Below are 16,197 nucleotides of genomic sequence, written 5' to 3' on the forward strand. Positions count from 1 at the left end.
GTGTAAGGAATAGATCATTCTGACACCGTCTGTGCTGAAATAGGCATATTCTGTGGATGGTTTTGCATGTATGTTTACCTTACAGCATCTACTTGCATCTGTATATCCACAAGTGAAACTCAGAGCTTATACAAGTATGCTGAAGGTTGCAGGGTGTAAGCTTATACCCCAAGGAGAGTAGCCCATGTGTCTGGAGGGGAGGCCAAAGGCATTCCAGATGAAATCCATCTTTTACATGTGCGTGTTCCAATGACACATGAAAGGGTCAGAGAGGGTCAGTTAAAGGCTATAGCTGGAGCTATAGAAAAAAAAGAGCTGCTGAGAGCCATGGATCCATGCTTCAGAGTGCAGAAGAAAACAGTTGGTTGTGTAAGTACAGCTACTGCACTATGTTCAGTACATATGGAAATGTACTCACTAATTTGATCCTTCTCCAATTTCAGGTCTTTATTGCAGGTGTACTTTTAAAGAGTGAAGCGCCATAAATCCATAGCACAATAATGAAAGGAATCTGTCCTTTTCTTGGTTTGTAAGTGGCCTGCAAGATGTCTCTGATTTATATGAATTTAGGAAATTGTGAATGAATTCTGCTGAGTCAGGTACTATTATCCTAACAAGTCAGTGATCAGTAGCAGGAAAAACTGCTTGGGCTTTCCCAAAAGATACCTTGGAAAGAGATGTAAGGATTTACTGGCAATATTAGCAAGATGCTAATTAATGCCTACAATTAATGAAGATTATTTCCACTCTCATAAGCACACAGCTGTGGTTTTGCTGCAAGTAATCCTGATCACTGGTGGCGATGTATGGTGCTGCCAGAGGTCCAGCTGTAGCCTGAGAGGCAGCACAAATGCAAACTGAGGTTTTCACGCAGCGACCTGTGCTCCAGCTCCCAGACATCTGCAGGTGCTTCTGAATGTGCCCTTCCCAACGGTAAGTGCCTCTCTGCCCTTGTATCCAACAGCTCTGACCTTCTGCCAATGAGAAATAAGGTACAGCTTCCACTGTGCCAGAGTCTGATGCAAATTTTGTACAGACGGTTAAGCACGAAGTAGCTGACCTAATTACAGGATTAAGATCCTGTCCTTTAAGACACCATGTTTGGTAACAGATTATGGTTTCATTCTGATTTCATTTCTTTTGGAGAGAGAACCACCCACGGGAAATGAAGACAATTTTGAGCGTGTCTGAAAAATGGAATGACTGGAACTTCCTAAATTTAGAACTGAAATCTTGCTCCTGTCCTCAAATCAACAGGCCATTGAATGCTGCACATGATTAAAATATAGAGGGAAACATCTCTGAGGCTTTACTTTTTTACAGTAGCTATTGACCTGTGATATCACAGATGCTAATCATGCTCTTTCTGCGCTATCTTGGATTTACAAACACATTTAAATCAGTGGATATTAAGATTAATGGTGGGACCATTACATAGCAGCCTTCCTGTTCTTCCTTCACTTCCCAGCTGCCGTTTATAGAAACAACCTTCTGTCTTTCAGTTTTAAAAGATACAGCCTTATATCCTGGAAGATTAGTTCTACCAGTATTTTTAGATAGGGGTTGCGTCATGTGCATAAGCAAGCAGTCTCACCAGTTTGGAAGGGCACAAATTTGAATCATCCCATTTTATTTACTTTTTAAGCTTAAAAAACTTGACAAAGAATCCCAAGCCTAATTATAAGTGATCCTCCCCAAGGGTTCTAGTGAATGGAAACTGATTTTTGTTTTATGCAGATGTCAAATGAACTAATCTAGCACATCACTGGAATAGGCATATGTAATAAAAATTTCATAGTCTGTTTACCTGTCTAATTGAATAAATGGCCCAAACCGGGATGAATGCTTAATTCATTAACATGCTCTTACCAGAAGTGCTGCTGGGAATAATCACCCTCACACTATGCACAGTTTGTGGTTTATCTTCTTAAAATAAGGCATAAGTGCTGAGGGACCGAGTGAGGGTAGAGGACTATTAATTTTGCTATCTGAAAAGTGAAGAGAAAACCCAATTAAAAAAAGAACCCAATGTTAGTCGGTTGGACCTTATTTCTAGATGATGGTATTCATTCTGTCACTGCAACTTGATGAGCTGTTTATACAGATTTTTTGCTTGTTTCAAGGACAATGCCTGTAGTTGAGATTTCATTTATTGTAATCTGAAATACTATATTAATAAAACAGAGCAAAGCTGTGTAAAGGTTCATCATTCAACTACTTCTTCATTTTTTGGTCCATTTTTTTCTGACTTGTACATCACATCGTGTTTATATACAGAGGTAACAGCAGACAAAATCAACAAGTAATTGAGGAAGACTCTGTTCTGTTGAGTGCCACAGCTGAGGAACAGATGTGAGACCTGCTGATCAGATGCTCTTAGCCAGATCTTACAAATATTTCAATAAAGAGTTGCTTTAAAATTCGGCTAAAATGCAACCAGACTGCTCTGACTAACTTCAGTCTTCTTGACTGACAGGTGTAGGTCAAACAGATGCAATTGCTTTCCATGTTTGGCCAGACCTGGATTTCAGACAGGTGAGATGCTGCCTGGTCCCAGCTAAAAATTAACCTTTTCTCACATTCTCTGCTCTTTTCCCCTCTTTGAATGGTACTTGGCAACTTGGGGAAGCACCTGGTCTTCATATGGTGATCTCCAACTGAGTGTCCCTTTCCATGAACGTCTGGCATTTTCCATCCACACCGTGCTTGATGTAATAATAATAAATTAAGAAAAAAAAAGGTATGTATCTTTCTGTTTTGAGTGTCACTAGGTCAGCTGAATGTGAGGTCAACACTGTGAAACAGGACATTATCAGGAGTCTGCCCAGTGTCCATCTTCACTTTCACTTACAGTATTCTGTATCAGGAGGTTTTGGAGCACTGAGGTCTGCCCTAGTACTATCACCTCAGTGTTACTAAAAACTAAACTAGTATGCCTGGCATCCAGGGCAAATTAATTTCCAAAACGTCACTACCACTGTAGTATTAAGGTGGTGGGAAATTTGTCATCGAGAGCTGACCCAGAGACAACCTGAGGATCATATGAACGTCATAAACAAAAGAGTAGGACTGGGAGCGAATGATGGACTTGCTCATAGATTTGTATAAAACTGCAGACCTTTCAAGAAACAGTGAGTGATTCTCAACATTTGTGTTTCTGGAATTACATCTTCCTGACACTACAAGTAGGAACATTAAACCATTCGTCATTTGTTCTCTACCTTTCAAAATTCTTACCGGATGTCAGGTATGATCTACCTGTCAAGTGGTGAAGAATAAAGATAGCTGGCTAAATGTAGTAGCCATTCAAATCATGTTTTTACTTTATTTTGAAGAAGCGATTGGAGTGTCATCAGCTTTAGTATATTTCCAAGCTCTTTTGCTAATGTTGTTTTGTTCCTTCAGAATGCTTTTTGCTCTGATGGTGTAATTGCTATTGCTATCCATGCTAGACAGGATTTTGTTGGATTTTATTTTTCTTTTGGGAGGGAAGGTAGTTGTTTATTTTTGTTTTTACATCACCATCAGATGTAAAGGAAGATGCATTACAGAATGCTTTAACATAATGGCTAAATAGTGGCTTTTGAAAACTGAATGAGGGTGAGAAAGAGAGCGTATTCTGAGTGCTCTGGAAGGGTACATCATGTTTCTAACTAACATAGTGCTTTAGAGAAGTGCCAGCTGAGAAAAGTACCAGCAAGTGAATGCCTGTGGGATCCATGCAACTGGTGTGTGCTCACACATGAACAAAAAGAACACTATTTGCAAGTTTGTAGGGACCTACTGAACCAGTACAGATCTAAAGGTGACAGTTTCCTGGATTGCATCATTACTGGTGACACTATGTGGAGTCACCAGTACGAGCCACAGTTGAAACAGCAGGCCATGGTATGACGACCTGGACTGCGTGGGCTGTGAAACAGTGGGTCATCTCCACTGGCACAGGTTGTTATGAGCACAGCATGCAGACTCTGTTCATTGCATAGCTAATGGTGATGACTATATGGAAAAATAGTTTTCAGTAGTTCCTGTGCTCTTTGTACCTGTTGTAGTTTCCATGGCAATGAATAGGAGGCACTGCTTTCAGAACGACCTATCTGTTGTCCCTCTAGGTGTACTCCCAAAGCCATTCCGCCTGAAATTTGTAGGGACAACAGTAAACTTTTCTGGCCAGGTTCCCTGCAAGGTTCTTCCCTCCTTAGTAGTTGCAGTACAGTAAATGCAGTGTGGACCAGTGAACTGTAACACTAAAACCAAAGCAGGAGAAAAGCTTTTCAAGCAATTGAAAACTCTGAGAAATAGGAGAGTCTCCCCAGCTCCTCTTCTGCATTCTCGAAAATGTCTAATGCGGATAGATGTGTGCATACCCAGGAACTAAAGCATGCAGATTACCTGTACTGACGTGTGTGAATGTCCACCGAATTTCCAGAAAGTGCCCATCTTCTCTGAGAACTGCTGTACATATTAAAATCTCATACTTTGCACAATTGGTGGCAATATGGGGTTCTTGTAGGGGCTCTCTAGTAGCTGTGGGGTTCCACTGGCAGGTGCTGTCTGGCCAAAAGTTTGTGTGCTAATTAGGTCAGGTCCCAAATTTGATCCACAACTTTTCTACAAAACATGGTAAGCTGCCTGGTTGCTAATGATCACTGGTTACAGAGCCTCCATCATCAGCCCTAGCAGCATTCAGTGCAAGTCCCACAGCCTGTGGAATATTGACACTGCTTTAGGCTTCAGATGTCCTGCTTATCTAGAATAACAACCTTCCCTAAGCAGAATGCTGCTTTGCTGAGACTGAAGTAACTGCTGAGGCAATGTGGTTTGTGGGTGCAAAGCAACTACATAAGGCAAACACTATGTAAGGGGTGAATTTCTCTTTATTTGATGGAAGATGACACCTGTTTCTCCCCTTCAGCCTCTCTTTCAGCTGCTGATCGTACTCCCTTCTCACAATGTAGGAAGGACGAGGGTCACCCTCCAGTAGGCGGTGGAAGGGGTTCTGCAAAGGCAAAAGATCATCTTAAAGAACAGTTGCAAGGAGCTGGGGCTGCCCCTCAGGATGTGGTTGTGCAGGAAATGGCACTGAAGAGCAGCAGGCTCTCTCTCTCAACAACACAGACTCTGCCTTCGCTCCCTGAAGCCAAGGGCCAGCACTGGCTTTTCTGCCCAGGGGTGGGTGAACGGGCCCCAGTGCCTCAGCTGAGGCAGGTGCCTCACACAGTCTTGGTTTAGTCTTCCCATGCGCGTGCCCAGCCAGCTGCTGCCTTTGCCCAGTGACTTGCAGTGCGGTGGGCAGACATAAGATGCTTCCTCACCAGGTGGCCACAGCAATGCTGGCATGTCCAGGAGCCTTGTGCTGCTCCCTTCCCGAGGAGCAGGGGAAATGCCCTTTCCCTGAGGGTGCTCAGTGCACACTGTACCTGGCTTCTCTCTGCGCTCAGCCTCTTTATGTACTCCTGGCACTCTGTCTGGATTTCAGCTTCGACCTCCTTGCGCTTGGAGGCCATCAGCACCTGGAGCCGTTTCTCCTTGGTCTGAAAGTGCATCAAGCGCGCTGCCTGCAGGCCAGGGAAACACAACCATTGGCAGCGTCAGTCTCCTGGGGCTTGGGCAGGGACCCCTGGGAGGGCAGCTGCTGCTGCTGCCATGTCTGCCCTCCTCTGGAGCCCAGGGGGATTCAAGGGTGGCGGATCAATGCCTCTGACATACCACTCTGGAGGACTGCTTGGCACTGGCAGAGGGCTTTGGCTGATCTGGTTTCGGTTGTTCCACCTCTTCAGCATGTACCTCCTCAAGTTGTGGCTTCAACCTAAAGAGAGACAGCAGGCTGAGCTGGTGGGAACACAGGCTGAAGCAGTTTCTCACCACTTGTCTTGCAGCCCACAGCTCTTCTCCATCACAACAAGGAATTGTGGAGGTTGTCACCTTGCCATTTCCAGGGCCTTTTGGCGAGGGCCCCAAGGCTGAGGGAAACACCTCCCTGACACAAGCCAGAGCACGGTGCGTCCCCCACCCCCTGCCACTATATTTCTCAACCAGGCTCACCTGGCTTTATCCCTTTGCATTTGCTGCTCCAGCTCCTTGAATCTTCTCACTACCCTCAAAACCTGAGATGCCCTGCGCCGAGCCAGCACCACTGGATCATAAATGCTCACTGCATGTGGGAAGCAAGAGAACACCACGTCATCTTTGTGACTGTGCAGATAAGCAGCAGTGGCAGAGCTGCTTGGCTGTGCTCTCCCACACATTGCCACCCTGAGAGCAGAACCACCATTTCAGGGGCTCTTTGCCCCTGCTGGACATCGGTCTCATCCTAGATCTGCATTCCTCCTGAGCCTATCGTGCTCTGTCTCAACCCTCTCCCAGCAGCAGGGACAAATGGGGAGATGCTTGGGAACGCCAGGGCTTACTGACTGGGGGTTACTTCCCCAGCAGAGAAAAGGATTGCTCATCCAATTCAGGCTCATTCACGTACCTCTTCGGGCACCCTCGCCCCATGGCTGTGAATTTCTTCGGGGCTTGAGGGAACTAAGTTGTCTGTAAGTCTTTGGGTCCTCAAATGCAATCCTAGAAACACAAAGACATCAGTGGGCAAAAGGGGCACCAAGCTCCCCCAGTGCCTGACACAGTGGCCAGGCTCTTTGGGAGCCAGCAATGAGCCCTTGAAGGTATCTCTATGGATGCTGAGGAGTCCTCCAGTCTCCAGCAACTTCTGCACCTGAGTTTCTGTTGCCCCTAAAAGTGGAACCCTCCTTGCTGCCCCCACGCCCTCCTCCAGTCTCTCTCACCCAGGGCCCACGACCCATGGACTGGCCCATTGGAATGCTCTGTCTGGGTGGACTGAGCAACAGGCCAAATGGCAGCTCTCCCAGAAAAGGGATGCTCATGACTAACAGCCTTGCCCGGAAAGAGGCCTTGGCAAGAAGCTGCCCCAGAGCATGAGCTGAGCAGCTGCACCCTTGGCCATCCAGCTGCTGCAGGAGTGGCTGTGCTCACCCTGGAATTATGACGCAGCCATCCTCACTGCGTCGAGTAAATTTGTTTTTGCCTCTGAATGCAATCATGTTCATCATCTTGGGGTCCTGCATTGGGACAGACAGAAGTGAGCAGAGACCACAGACACGTGTCTGTTGCTCCCGAGTGGCAAACCTCATCTGGGAGCATTGCAGGGAGCCCTGGAGGTTTGCAAGCTCACCCCAAGAAGAGCAGGCAGCATGTTGCCCGTTGCATCCACCTGCAGTGCACAGCTGTCAAAGAAGTTCATGATGACCTCCTGCCCTCTCACAGAAAGAATGCCAAGGCTGCTGAAGAAGAAGTCAACTTCCTGCTTCCCTCGGAGGGTCTCAGCAAAGAAGAGCAGGGTCTCATGGATGCACTGTTTTACGATTGGCACACGGAAGTGGATGCTTTCAGCAATCTCCTTAAGGTTCAGAGGATGCTCGAAAACCTCAGCTGCAAAACAAACCCAGACCAACCATGTCACTCCCCACACAGTTCAGCAGACTCACAGAGGAAGGGTCATCAGCACAGAGGCCTCGTGCAACACTCTGCAGGGAGTGGGCCCCTGTCTGCTTTGGCCACATCTCCAGAGCAGTGCTGATGGGCACCAGAAGGGGCAGGGAAGCTTTGCCACCAGCTCCCAGCATTCAGTTAGAAGCCGTGGAGAGCTGGGCAAATAGGGCTGGTGCCCAGGGGAGGGGCAGGCTGCTGGGATGCTGCGTGTGCACCATCCCCCAGCACTCTCCAGGCTGCAAGAGACTTTGCTCTTGCCATGTCACAGGGATTTCAGCATGGAGCAAAATGCTGGGGCATTTTTCAGTAGAGTAAAGCAAAGCAAAATTCTTCTTACGAGGAATTTTGGTCTTAGGCTTCTTCAGCTTGTAAAATCTCTGAACGTGTTGGCTCATCTGGAAAATGGGTTTATCCACATCCAGAACCCCATCCTTTCCAGCGGCGACACGAGCTGGCACAACTGCAAAGCTCCCAATCCCGATATCCACCGCCTGAGAAGTCAAACAAGAAGAGGGAACCATGGCAGTGCTGGGTTGGAGGTGGGGAAGATGCTGGTTGACCTGCTGGCCCTGGGCATGGTGCTGTGTGACCTGCCCGCCACTCGGGTGCAGAGAGACGAGCTGGGCAACGAGTAGGAGGTAAGGCTCACCTTCTTCTCCTGCAGCTGTCTGCAAACGTACTTGGATGTGGCGTCCCACACTCTGCAGATTTCTGGAAAGCAAAAGGATCCATCACGCTTGGAGCTGGCAATGCCCAACCACTCTGAAACCCCTTCCCCAACAGAGGAGAGAGCAGATTGCCACCAAGCTCTCCCTTGCCCTCAGCAGAAGCTACTCGCGCTGCTGTAGCTTCCCAGCACAGCTCCTGACCGTGCCCAGCGAGCGGGAAGTGCACACTGCGCCCGGGGCGGGTCTGGAGAGGGAAGGGATGCGCTCTGGGGAAGGGGGTCCTGGCACCGGCTGCGGGCCTGAGCTGCCAAAGCAATCCCTGAGCCGGGCATGGCTCTGCTCGCAGACACCAGGCCCCTCCTGGGTCCCTTCCCCCAGCTGCCCAGCCCCCAGCTTTCCACACCTCGTCTCCTCTCTGTCTTTGCTACCACAGCGCTGCCCCAAGGGCCCCTGAAGCCTTACCCGAGGTGGTGAGCTCCTTGAGTAAGGAAAGCTCATTGGGATCCAAGGGTTTCAAGAGCAAGTATCTGAACACCCCAGTTACCATGCTGAGCAGCAGTTGGACAAGCGGTGCTCACTCCCTTGCTCCTGTTCCTTGCCTCTTGGCAAGCAGATTCTCACACTATCTCAAAGGTTTCCCTGGCCTTCTCCTGCCGGCAGAGCAGCTCTAGCAGAGCAGAGCAGCGCTGGCAACAACAGCCCTGGCACTTCCCAGGCCCCACTGGGAAATGTGGCTGGGGGACGCTGGGGGACTCGGAGCTGAGCCCCACTGTAACGCCCTGCCGTGTCACAGAGGGCTCTGGGAACCTGCCCACCTCACAGTCCTCCCACATCTGGGCCCAGCCACACTTCCACCCTGCATAGTTTGTTCTGGTCTTCATATCTGCTTGGAAATAAATAGGAGGCATTACTTCTGGAGCTACCTACATAATTCTGTGGTGTAACTTGCTAAACTTTGTTAGCAGCTTAGAGGGATTTTTGTCTGTGACTAAAGCAGTTTCTGCTGGCTGTGAATAGAACAATCACTGAAGTTTATTAGAATCACAGAATCATAGAATTGCTCAGGTTGGAAAAGAAAAAGACCATGAAGTTCAACTACAGCCTAACCATGCTACCCTAACAGCCCTCTGCTAAATCATGTCCCTGAGCACCACATCCAAATAATTTTTAAACACATCCAGCGATGATGACTCAATCACCTTCCTGGGGAGCCTATTCCAGTGCTTAACAACCCTTTCTGTAAAGAAGTGTTTCCCCTGGTGCAACTTGAAGCCATTTCCCCTTGTTCTGTCAACTGTCACCAGTGAGAAAAGACCAGCCCCGCTCTCACTGCGATCACCTTTCAGGTACTGGAAGAGATCACCCAATTAGGTCCCAATTAGATGACCCAATAAGGTCACCCTTCAGCCTTTTTTTCCCCCACATTGAAGAGTCCCAGTTCCTTCAGTTGCTCCTTGTAGGGCATAGTGTGTTGTCTGCAAACTTACTAAGTCTGCACTGGATCTCCTTGTCAAGATCGTTAATAAAGTTGTTAAATAGATGCAGCCCCAGAACTGAGCCCTGGGGGACACCGCTTATGACCGGCCACCAACTGGATTTAACTCCATCGACCAGGACACTCTGGGCCTGGCCATTCACCCAGTGTTTCACCCAGCAGAGCATATGCCCATCCACAGTATGGGTAGGCAGCTTCTCCATGAGGATGCTGTCAGGGACTGCGTCAAGGGCCTGAAGTCTAGGTAGACCATGTCAACAGTCTTGTTACTGAGCTAGAAATAAGGAACTTCATCGCAACTGCACATTCATGTGAAAGAGGGGAGAATGTGTCACAGATGCAATCTCTTGCCATCTTTATGCCTTTTAGTTGAAGCATGTGAAGCCTTGTTACTGCACACAGGAACAATTGCAGTCTAGCCCACAGTAGCTGGCTGCCTATGGTTTATCTCCTATTTGTTACTGTGAGAGTGGTGAGGTGCTGGAACAGACTGCCCAGAGAAGTTGTAGATGCCCCATTCCTGGAGGTGTTCAAGGCCATTTGGATGGGGCCCTGGGCAGTCTGGTCTAGTATTAGCTGTGGAGGCTAATATTTGCATGCAGCAGGGGGATTGGAGATTCGTGATCCTTGAGGTCCTTTCCCACCCAGGCCATTCCATGATTCTACTATTGTATGATTTTAGTTGGTGATGGTTTTTCTTTATTTCAAAAAGAAGCATTTTACTTCATTGTGGCTGAGGCTGTATTCTGTATTTAAAAAGAGTTACTTTGGAACAACTTATATTTTTTCACCTAATTTTTCAAAAACATGTAAGAAAAAGGTTTGCTGCCTGTCCTAACAATATGCACTCATATTGTTACTGTACCACACAGGCACTTACTCTCTGTTTGTATTCCAAATGTACCTCCAGCTCTGACTCACTTGCGGACTTTGTTTTTTTTTTCACATACCACCTCTTAGATTCCCTGCCGAGCCTAACCTTTACCTTGCTGCTTTGTAACTGCTTTGCAATTTGATTTGCCTCTGACCCATGGATTGCTTTGGTGCTAAAGCTATTGAGTTAACAGTAGGATATAGCCCAAAACAAGTCAAGAGACCTCCTTGCAAATTAATGGATAATTCTTTTCTATTGCAGAATTAGAACTGACAGATCACTAGTACCCTTCAGGACCCAAACACCTGCAAGCTTTCACTGTATAAAATATTTTCTCTTTATATCTTGAGTCTTGCTTTCTACAGGAATATATTTTGGCAATTTAGTTGTTGTCCATAATATTCTGATAACATTTTGAGTTGCTTGAGCCAAATGTCTGCAAACTGCAGCTGTTTGAATAGTAAGTATCTTAAGAAAATCATCCTTTTTCTGTTGATACTGTTATTGTTGGAAGCCATGGAATTTCAAAGATCTGACTCTATATTTCCAGCCAATTGTCTGAAGCAATTCTATTTACTTTCCCCATTCATTTGGAGTTTTGGACTTTCAAATGTCCTCAGGATAATATTTTGCTTATAATAATATTATGCACATGAAGTGAAGTATTCCAGAGCTCCAAAAACTCTTCCATGTTTGACATTCTTTGGATGCATGGCAGCAACTGTAAATAAAGAATACATATAGAGGTATTCTATCATTATATGTCAGAATTAATGTGTGTTCTCTTGCTAGTGTGAAGATTAAGCAGATTTCTTTCAGTATAGAACCAAAAATAGAAAGCATTTCACTGGACATAAGCAATTATCTCAGTTTATTTGGTTGAACTGATTCTGAGAGTAAAACAGTCAAACTGAAAGTACCATATTCTGTCATTATGCTAAGATACAGCATACTTCACACAAGGAACTAATTTTTAGATCCTTGGTATAAAGAAGAATGGTAATGTTCATAAATAAAATAAACCTTACTTATAAAATATCAACTGAAAAAGGAGCGGATTTTTATTTCTCCACTGAAATCAAATCCACTTGTTCCTTTTGAATTTGGTCTTTCCTGCTTATTGGAGCTGGAATAGGGTACAAATGCTACTAATCCTTGTGTAGAAATCAGGAATTCAACTTTCATGTGGGCAAATATCTGAAGAAAGACTGCACTCCATAATAAAAGAAAGTACATTCTTATCACTCATGATTAGAATGAGCTGTTGCAGGAGACCCATAGCTTTGAGAAGGGTGCTTGAACAATTGTTTAAATTGTCCTGTTCTATCTGAGCAGATGGAGAGAGTATGGAGAAAAATATATTACATCTGTGTTAGGAAAGAAAATGTTGGCTTGTGCATATAACTAAATATCTCCAGTAATCTGCCTCTGCAATGATGTTTGCTTTTTCCAGAGCTGAACCATTCCGTGCAGATACTTCAGTAAATCAAAGCATTGGTAAAAATTCTGTAAAACTACCAAGTGTTCTAAAACATCTGGAAGCACATTTCTGCACTTGGTAGCTTTACAGAACATAATATAACACGACTGAATCTAGTTTTGAAGAAATTATTGTGATGGTGGTAGGAATGGAATCACTTGAAGATACTATTATTCACATTCTGTTTCCTGAGCCCATGCTGTTAGAGATGCTGCACTTCTGAACTTGTCTCTCAAGCTGGATGAAGCTTAGTAATCCTCTTCAAGGTCTCCTGCAGTATTCTGAATGGCTTTGGGTTACTGTGGAAAGGACTTTCCTCAGGTGCGCAAATGGAAATGCTGAATTGCTTGAGAAAGTGGTGAGCATAGTGATCTCTCTTTAAATGAGACAGCAGTCTGGAGTAAAGAGTCCAAGGACTTGGCAATTTACTCTATACCTTTTGTAATGTCTCTCTGCAAACATAATTGATTCCACTGGGCTAGTTCAAGATTCTTTGTCAGAGTAGCCTGAATATCACAAAACACCAAAGTGTTTAGCTTTCAGGATTCTCTATACATTCAGATATTATTATCTTCATTTAAAGGCGAGGCATTACAGAATCAAAAACAGAGTTTTAAAAATAGATTATTGGATTCTTGGTCAGCCAAGTATACCAGTCGAGGACTAAGTCACCATCCATCAGTTCACAATAAACAGCAACAACAAAAAGGTGATACAGTTCCTGCAGTTGCTTTGTGTTGGATGATGTTTTCTTTCCTACAGTCTTCTTCACTAACTTGTGCAGTAAATGAAACCAGCAAATCTGCACTTAGCTTTGCGTAGCATTGCAATTGCTCCTAAGTCTGAAAAATCAGGAAGTTTTCAGGATCATCTTATTACAAGTGCTTTCACATATGTAGAGAAAGTAAGTTAAGACTGACAAAACCCAGTATCTTATACTGCAAGCTTCAGAATTACTTTAAGAGTCCCACCCCAAACCAAACTATACAACAGTTCAAATCCGTGTTGAAGGACAGACAGTGACACTGGAGCCAAATTACATATAACAGAAAAATCTTGTCTCACAATTAGCAATTGTTTTTATTTTAGTACTATAAATTAGTCCTTGTGACATATGTATACCTGCACATAGGAAAAAATTTAAGGCAACACAGGGAGCACAGATGAATATATTTGACTAGTGATTGTGTAGAATAGCTAGTGATTGTGTAGCAGCTGAACGAGAAGTTTCAGTTTAATCAGTTCAGCAACCTCTTAAAACAGCAAAGTCAACATTTCAGTACTCAGCTTGGATAGCTTCTGAAGTACCAACTGAAAGTGGAACATAACATAATCCATTATGGATGGGTGTTTGAGAAAAGAGTTGTTCTCAGCATAGATATATTTTGTACTAAGCAATCATATGAGGCTACTACATTCAAAACTGCAACCCTGACTTTGCAGAGGATGGGCACTGAATCTGTGGCACTGTAACTGAAATGCGTGACATAAACCTAGGTTTGAAGGGCATAAATGTCAAGCAGCACTACACAGCAAGCAAGAAGAAACCAGGGATGGACAGAGGTACAAACAATGGAGTTAAAGACTATTTCTATTTACAATGAAATGCTTTCATAGAGACAGTCCTTTGCCAGTCTTTGAAAGTCTTTTCATTCTTTGAAAGTCCTGGTGCTTATGAGAAAAATGCAATGAAATAGAAGGCTCACAGCCAGGCACTGTTCCTACTGGCACAAACATACTCCTCCTTAAAATTCAAGTCTTAAAATAAATAATAAAGTGCAAAGGGTTCTCTCTGTTAAGAGTGTTTACAGAAGGCTTTGATGAAAGTGAATGTGGAGAAGCAAAGAGACTTACATAAAAATTTATGTTCATACACATATTGTAAATTTAGTTACTACTGTAAACAAGAGAAAGCAGTGGTAGAAGAATTTCTCTGTTTCCCTCTCTCCCTCCTGCCCACCCTCCTTCCTTCCCTTGCTCTCTCTTTCCCTTCCTTCCATTTGAGGTTCCTAGGTTTGTGTCGACTACGAACAGGTGTTTAGTATGTTTAACAAAGCAAAAGTAAAATAAATGTTATGTCACACATAAGAGCTTTTCATGCTGGAAAAGCTTTTTATTTTTTTTTTTCTTTTTTCTTTTTAACAGAAAAACAAACAAACAAAAAACCAGCCAAAAATGGATATTCCCTGAACTATTATGTGCCAGTTCCCTCCACACTGAATGACAGTGGTTGAACTAACCCTTCTAGCTTTTAAACGCTTAGTCTTGTTATCATACAGGTAACTGAGACTTAACCCGTGACTAAAAGGAGTACTGCAAAGACTAAAAGGTCTGTAAAGCATGTGGTTCAAAGCTGCAGGCATGGAAAGCATGCCTTACATAACAATATTGATTTACCATCCATAAATTCTAGGTGCACCGAACCTGTCGTGAACAATGTCACTTTCACACGGGCTAAGAAAACAATTTATATTTAGCTCTTATGGCTATTTTTGACAGTCTAAAAAGAGGGAGAATGATTAATAGCTTACATTATCAAATTCACGGTGCTGTCAGCTGAAGTTATCTAGCTGCCTCCCTTCTTCTTTTCCAATGTATTTTCAGAAGGAGTGAAGGATCCTACCTGGCTTCTAAAGAGTGTTCTTCAAGTTAGGTAGACCGTAGACTTCCAGACTGCACTTTGGTCTAGATGTTGTCCCTCCAATCTGACAGACATCAATTTAAGAAAAAGCCTGGGAGGATGTGGCATAGACAGAGAAGAAAGCATGGGCATCTTCAGTGTATTCTTTGGTCTGAAGGACTTGTTCTTGAATGTCATATTGAGAGACTGCTGATACCAGGCAGATATGGGATGAGATATTATTACAAACTTCCGCAAGAACACAAGATTCTATGTGTTGTAAAGAAAGGCTAGGAATTCAGAAATATGCTGCCTGCTTTTCTGCACAGAATAGCAAAGGTATGAGTTCAGTGATCCTTATCCACTGAAAATATCACCTACACTTTTTCATCTTTGAACAGCATCTCCCAACAGAAAAACATTTAAGTATCTTGTTCTATAAACTGCATATTTGCAGCCTTGTGTGAATGTGTTTAAGGCACAGCCGAGCTAGTGTGTGTGTAGAGATGAAGTACATACCTTGCTTGATTAGGAAAATATATTATATGCAAGTGTTAAACCGTTCTACTAATGTTAATGGGTTTTGTTTAATAATTGAATGCACAGTTCTGTCAGAGCAGTAAATTGTCAGTGACACTCTGTGAACTTTATTTAACTGATTAAAATAAATATATATATCAGAAATATTATGCCAACTTTGTGAAGCACTGCATTAGCAAACAAAGAGTATTAGCCACTCTGCTATCCAGACACAATTCATACACAGGCTGAGGAACTCCTGAGATGAGTAACTGTTCTAGTTAAGTTTAAATAAAGAGGTTTTATCTCTGAGTGTGTATGAAAGTCTTACATCTCTTCTTGCAAGGGAAATTGCTTGCCGAATCTTGGAATTCAATTGCATTAATCCCTCATGCTCTGCCAAACTTGTTTCAACTCCTCTATGGAGCTAGGGAAGGCTCTTTAGTAGAATTTGGATGAAAATAAGAGTCCAGAACATGTAGTAACTTCCCTCTTTTTACTTTCCCTGCTTAAAGGAATGATTTTCAAACCTGTCCAGAAGCTTTGTAAACTTAACTGAATGCAGTAATGAGAACTATCTTTGCCAAGGGCCACTGACAGACAGCTGCTAGATAACTGCATGATATCCTGGCAAAGATCAAGAACAGGATAGTGAGTGCCAAACTCTTCTGCTTTTTGATCTAAACTTGAATGGATATTGTATTATGAACATTCATGCAGCCATAACAAGGTGCCATAACAAGCAAAGCTGTAGACATCTCAAGGGAAGAATTAGATATTTATACTTACTAATTGGTAAACTCTAATTCAGTAAAAGGATTAAATCTGACCTTCAGTGAAAGCCTGTTGTTTAATCCAGTAGTGAGGAACACTAGTTTCTGCAAAAACCATGGAGAAAAAGGTTGCATACGGTTTTACAAGAATACAACTGTTGCAGAGACAGCTGTCCCAGGTGTTCCAGATTCTCTGAACATCGCTTAGTAGGAATGCCAGTTACAGGCATGGTTTAATGTCTGGGTTTTATCAATA

The 16,197-nt window shown here is 44.0% G+C and overlaps 1 protein-coding gene and 1 long non-coding RNA gene across 2 annotated transcripts; one reads left to right on the plus strand and one right to left on the minus strand.

Moving 5' to 3' along the window:
• Positions 1 to 313: 313 nt before the first annotated feature.
• LOC107306545 (uncharacterized) lies at positions 314 to 2,136 on the plus strand. The gene is made up of 4 exons (XR_001552176.3): positions 314 to 369; positions 444 to 529; positions 757 to 933; positions 1,147 to 2,136. It is a non-coding gene; the product is annotated as an uncharacterized LOC107306545 (long non-coding RNA).
• A 2,632-nt stretch (positions 2,137 to 4,768) lies between these two features.
• Positions 4,769 to 8,902, minus strand: LOC107306549 (uncharacterized). The gene is made up of 10 exons (XM_015849803.3): positions 8,643 to 8,902; positions 8,162 to 8,223; positions 7,850 to 8,003; positions 7,196 to 7,452; positions 6,997 to 7,082; positions 6,476 to 6,567; positions 6,046 to 6,154; positions 5,710 to 5,809; positions 5,421 to 5,558; positions 4,769 to 4,999 (listed from the first exon to the last, which is right to left on the minus strand). Exons 1-10 carry the CDS (start codon positions 8,725 to 8,727, stop codon positions 4,769 to 4,771), a joined length of 1,314 nt encoding a protein of 437 aa, XP_015705289.2. The 5' UTR covers positions 8,728 to 8,902.
• Between the last annotated feature and the right edge of the window lie 7,295 nt (positions 8,903 to 16,197).

Source organism: Coturnix japonica, chromosome Z, assembly GCF_054131305.1.
Source record: "Coturnix japonica strain WE chromosome Z, WE-NBRP24, whole genome shotgun sequence".
NCBI classification, from domain to species: domain Eukaryota; kingdom Metazoa; phylum Chordata; class Aves; order Galliformes; family Phasianidae; genus Coturnix; species Coturnix japonica.

Bases quoted from the DNA above. Each gene is read 5' to 3' on its own strand.
- LOC107306549 (XM_015849803.3), bottom strand. From the start codon at position 8,727: ATGGTAACTGGGGTGTTCAGATACTTGCTCTTGAAACCCTTGGATCCC. The intron at 5,810-6,045 runs GTGAGCCTGGTT...GTCTCTCTTTAG, and splicing joins ATGCAAAGGGATAAAGCCAG to GTTGAAGCCACAACTTGAGG. The intron at 5,000-5,420 runs GTACAGTGTGCA...TTGCCTTTGCAG, and splicing joins TGAGCGCAGAGAGAAGCCAG to AACCCCTTCCACCGCCTACT.